This window comes from Salvelinus sp. IW2-2015, linkage group LG4q.2 (assembly GCF_002910315.2).
Source record: "Salvelinus sp. IW2-2015 linkage group LG4q.2, ASM291031v2, whole genome shotgun sequence".
NCBI lineage: Eukaryota > Metazoa > Chordata > Actinopteri > Salmoniformes > Salmonidae > Salvelinus > Salvelinus sp. IW2-2015.
In genome coordinates, this window is record NC_036843.1 from 26,058,798 (window position 1) to 26,064,414 (window position 5,617).

The 5,617-nt window shown below is 46.2% G+C and overlaps 1 protein-coding gene across 1 annotated transcript in view; it reads right to left on the reverse strand.

The window, feature by feature from the left end:
* The window catches only part of LOC111963076 (SAM and SH3 domain-containing protein 1-like), a 150,823-nt gene that overhangs the window by 22,079 nt on the left and 123,127 nt on the right, over window positions 1-5,617 (reverse strand). Inside the window, 1 exon segment of the mRNA XM_070443309.1 lies at window positions 4,628-4,743. Within this exon segment, the coding sequence (XP_070299410.1) occupies window positions 4,628-4,743 (116 nt within the window).

Genomic DNA, 5,617 nt, shown 5'->3' on the forward strand with positions numbered 1-5,617 from the left:
CACTAACTATGGCTAGCTGTAGCGTTCACATATGGTGTCTTTCTCACTACTCTATGGCTAGCTGTACTTTCACATATGGTTTCCTTCTCACTAACTCTATGGCTAGCTTGTAGCTTTCACATATGGTTTCCTTCTCACTAAACTAGGCTAGCGTATATCTTTTACATATGGTTTCTTTCTCCACTAACTCATGGCTAGCTGTAGCTTTCACATTGGTTTCTTTCTCAATAACTCTATGGCTAGCTGTAGCTTTTCACATGTGGTTTCTTCTCAATAACTCTATGGCTAGCTTAGCTTTCACATATGTGTTTCTTTCTCAATAACTCTATGGCTAGCTGTACTTGTACATATGGTTTCTTTCTCACTAACTCAATGGCTAGCTGTATCTTTTACATATGTGTCTTTCTCACTAACTCTATGGCTGTAGCTGTATTCTTACATATGGTTTCTTTCTCACTAACTCTATGGCTAGCTGTATCTTACATATGGTTTCTTCTCACTAACTCATGGCTAGCTGTATATTTTACATATGATTTCTTTCTCACTAACTCTATGGCTAGCTGTAGCTTCACATATGGTGTCTTTCTCACTACTAGGCTAGCTGTATCTTTTACATATGGTTTCCTTCTCACTAACTATGGCTAGCTGTAGCGTTCACATATGGTGATCTTTCTCACTAACTATGGCTAGCTTATCTTTCACATATGGTGTCTTTCTCACTAACTATGGCTAGCTGTATCTTTTACATATGGTTTCCTTCTCACTAACTCTTGGCTAGCTGTATCTTGTACATATGGTTTCTTTCTCACTAACCTATGGCTAGCTGTAGCTTTCACATGTGGTTTCTTTCTCAATAACTCTATGGCTAGCTGTAGCTTTCACATATGGTTTCTTCTCACTAACTATGGCTAGCTGTATGTTGTACAATCATGGTTTCTTTTCTCAATAACTCTATTGCTGAGCTGTAGCTTCACATGGTTTCTTTCTCCAATAACTCTATGGCTAGCTGTAGCTTCACATATGGTTTCTTTCTCAAGATGTGAAAGCTACAATTGTGGACCAGAGGAGAAATAGAAACCATAGTTATGATTTCTTAAAATATAGCCAAGCAGACATCTGACCACGAGCGCTCATCTTGTAATCTTGTCACAGCAGAGCGAGACTCTGGATCTTGGTGAGCTGTGAGCACTTAATGTCCACTTCATTCAGGGGTTTTATACTGGCTACATCATAGTATGCATAGCATCTTGAACCATTAAATATGATGCCTATTCTGCCTAAGAGGTACAGCAACGTCTTGAGCATGCAGGTTGTGTCTTTGTAAAGAAAAAAACAAGAGTTAAGATTCTAATGATTATGAGAGTAATATTTTAATTATTTACAGCACTAATCAAATCAAATTTATTTATAAAGCCCTTCTTACATCAGCTGATATCTCAAAGTGCTGTACAGAAACCCAGCCTAAAACCCCAAACAGCAAGCAATGCAGGTGTAGAAGCACGCTGGGGTAGGAAAAACCCCCTAGAAAGGCCAAACCTAGGAAGAAACCTAGAGAGGAACCAGGCTATGAGGGGATGGCCAGTCATCTTCTGCTGTGCCGGGTGGAGATATAACAGAAACATGGCCAAGATGTTCAAATGTTCATAAATTACCAGCATGGTCAAAATAATAATAATCACAGTAGTGACAGAAGGGTGCAGCACTATTAGTTGTATAGTGCTGTGTTCTTGAGTGTGCGCAAAGAAAGTGATTGCACACAATATAGTCTTACGTAATCACAAACGGAGAGCGTGTGGTAAAAAGAAGGGTACAGTGGGAGGATGGATAGAACGACTGGAGAATGACGGGGAGAGAAACCGAATGAGGCCATCCAGATTAATCTGAAATATGTTGGCTGGACCGGAACCCCCTAATCACAACCATGCAGAAAAGAGCTGTGGCCGGCATAACGCAGCACAATAGGGTTAGCAGGCGCTTTGGACTGGGATGAATAGCGGTCTGCTGGATGGCATGCCTGTTGGGACAGGCTTGGAGTGGGAGCAGGTTACAGGGGCCGGTTCATGAGAGAGGGAGGGAGGAGAGAGGGAGAGAGGGGAGATGGATGGAGGGGATGGATGGAGGGAGGGAGAAAGAGGGGAGAGTGACTGAGGAAGTGGGGAGAGGGAGAAAGAGGGAGAGAGAGGGAGGGAGAAGGGAGGGAGGGAGAAGGGGAGAGAAATAGAGAGAGGGAGGTGGGGAGAGAGAAATAGGAGAGGGAGGTGGGGAAGAGAAATAGGAGAGGGAGGTGGGGAGAGAGAAATAGTAGAGGAAGGTCAGAGGAGAGAGGGATGTGGAGAGAGAGAAGGGAGTAACGGAGGGAGGGAGAGGAGGGGAGAATGAGGGAAGGAGGAGAGAGAAGGGGGGGAGAGAGAAATTGGGAGGAGGAGAGGGAAGGAGAGCGAGGGGAAGGAGCGAAGGGGTAGGAGCGAGGGGAAGGAGCGAAGGGGTAGGAGAGAGTGGGGGGAAGTAGGGAGAGAGAGTGGGGAAGGAGGGAGAGAGCGGGAGGGGAAGGAGGGAGAATGCGGGAGGGGAGGAGGGAGAACGCGGGAGGGGAAGGAGGGAGAACGCGGGAGGGGAAGGAGGGAGAGAGCGGGAGGGAAAGGAGGGAGAGAGAGAGGGAAGGAGGGAGACGAGAGAGGGAAGGAAGGAGAGAAAGAGGGAAAGAAAGAGAGAGGGGAGGAGGGTGAGAGGAGGGAGAGCGGGAAGGAGAGAGAGAGCGGGAAGCAGGGAGGGGGGATGGAAGGAGTAGAGATAAAGAGGAGAGAGTGACTGAGAAGTGGGAGAGGGAGAGAAGGGAGAGAGGGAGGACAGGGAGGGGAGTTGGAGGGGGGGGAGAGAGAAGGAGGGAGAGAGATGAGGGCGAGAGAAATATGAAGAGAGGGAGGGAGGTGAGAGGACTGAGAGGAGGAAGGAGCGAGAGCGGGAGTAGGGAGAGAGTGCGGAAGGGGGAGGAGGGAGAGGGAAGGAGGAGAAGGAGGGTGAGAGTGGAAAGGAGGGTGAGAGGGGAGAGGCGAGGGTGAGAACGGAGGGGGGGAGGGGGAGAGAGAGTGAGAGGGAGGGAGGGTGAGAGGCGAGGAGGAAGGGGGAAGGAGGTGAGAGAGAAGGGGGGAGGGTGATGAGAGAGGGAGGAGGGAGGAGGCAGGGAGGGAGGAAGACGGAGGTTGGGAGGGAGGAGGGGGCGGAGGGGGGAGGGTGAGATGAGGGAAGGTAGACGGAGGGTGAGAGAGAAGGGGGGGACAGAGGGTGAGAGATGCGAGGGGGGAGGGTGATAGGGAGGGGGACAAGATACTGTACTATACACACCATAAACCAAGAATAGAGAAGCGACAACACTTCTATCAAACATGTGTTATATCATACACTTACATTGCTGGTGGAGGACTCATTCAAGGTCCAGACTGGGAAAGATCAGGCCATTCTGTAAGATCAGTGCTGCAGGTCTGTCTAGCTCTGGGTCTCAAACTCCTTCAGCTGTGAGGAGGAGAGGAAGGAGAAGAGGCAGAGAGGAAAGAGGAAAGGAAGAGGAGGAGAGGAAAGGATAGAGGGGGAAGGAAAGAGAGAGGATGAGAAGGAAGAGAGAGGGGAGAAGAAAGAGAGGGGGAGGAAAGGAGAGAGGAGGAAAGGAAAAAGAAGAGGAAAGGAGAGAGGAGAAGGAGAAAGAAGAGAGGAGGAAAGGAGAAAGGGGAGAGAGAGAAAGGAGAAAGGAGTAGAGGAAAGGAGAAAGAAGAGAGGAGGAAAGGAGAAAGGGGGAGAGGAGGAAAGGAGGAGAGGAAAGGAGAGGAAAGGAGAAAGCAGAGAGGAGGAGAGAAGAAATTCAGTTTAAGCTAGAGATATGTTTTTTGCATTGGATGCGTCTCAATCCATCACATCCTCGATGTCATGAAAGGTGGCAGAGCTAGAGCGAAAATCGGTCTTCTCAGGAAAACACCTGTAGCATCGGAACGGTTTGACCTACAGGCGTCACTGGACTGAATGGAAGTCTGAAGGTAGTTTTGTGCCTACGCAAAAAAAAAATATATACATCCTAAGCTTTCTAATATCTCCTAGATATAGGACAAACACTTGGCCAAAATTTGTTTAATCGGTTGTTAGTAACATTATTATTTGTTTAAGTTATAATTTCTTCTGGACGCGGTACCTCGTTTAACCTCCTGCAGTACCTCGTTTAACCTCCTGCAGTACCTCGTTTAACCCCCTGCGGTACCTCGTTTAACCTCCTGCAGTGCTACTTTGAGAACCCCTGCTATATAGTATACAGTATAGAGTATGACATACGGTTATCAATGATTTGTGACGCCTTTATGGATGCTCCATGACGCCTTTATGGATGCTCCATGACGCCTTTATGTAGTGCTTCTGACACCTTTATGGATGCTCCATGACGCCTTTATGGATGCTCCATGACGCCTTTATGTAGTGCTTCTGACACCTTTATGTATGCTCCCTGACGCCTTTATGTAGTGCTTCTGACACCTTTATGTATGCGCTATGAAGCCTTTATAAGTTGTACTTTGTTTGAAGTGGGACATTCTGAGAAGAGAGTATGTGGAAGAAAACACAAACTATATGAAGACAGGAAGTGACATACCCTTGCGAGGGCCTCCTCCACGCTGATCATCTTCTCTTTCACCATCATCATCAGCTGGATACGCTCTTCATCACTCATAGTGATGTCACTGGCCACAAAGCCTATGTCCTCGCCGCCTGGGAAACAGCAGTATAGTAGCAGCGGAGGGTTAAGATAGCGGGACAGATAATATAGAAAGCCGCTGCCCACACAGGACATCATGCCTGTGTGGGATCGAATCCCAGTTCCACCTCTCGTCTATTCATTATCGCTTCTATCCGTCTTCCTTTCAATAAGCACATGGAAAATACTAAAGATACGTTGAGACTAAGACTCAGTAAATCGTTTGAAATTGCTTGGCTGCGTGAGTTTCTATTATTTGTTGCAGGGGGTAGTTATTTGGAAGATGTCAGTTTGTATAACTCATATCACGGAGCTAACGGTTTTATTGGTGATTATAACAAGAATGTAAACTAGTACCACTTTTTGTTTATGCTACATTATGAAGATGTGGATATGTTTAAGCACACAGTTATTTTGTGCATGCATTTATCACATGAGGTATATTAGTATAGCTTTTGATTATATAGCATTTTGGATATACTGAGCACTACAATTTGCGTACACTTACAATAACATATAAATAGGAGTAAAATACGTGTTATTAAAACTTTCGATATTCTTGAAGTTTGCTATATCGGATAACGCTCTGTACCAATTGAAAATATTGTAGACAGTTGAGCAGTGTGGAATGTCATTGTTTATTCAGCCCTAATGTATGTCCTTGTTTAGGCAAATGGGATGAAAGAGACAGCAAAAACAAGTCCTTTCTGGCAATGAATTTTCGGAAGTTCGCAGAAAGGTGTCAATGGCGGCAAAAGTCGAATACAAGGTATGTTTTCGTTTTTGGAAATATTCTCTCTCTAACCTGCAATTTCTGATCGGCACAAATCAGGGAAACTGTGTCCCAGTCGCACGCCATCTGAAATCCAGTCCCACTCCACTGAAACA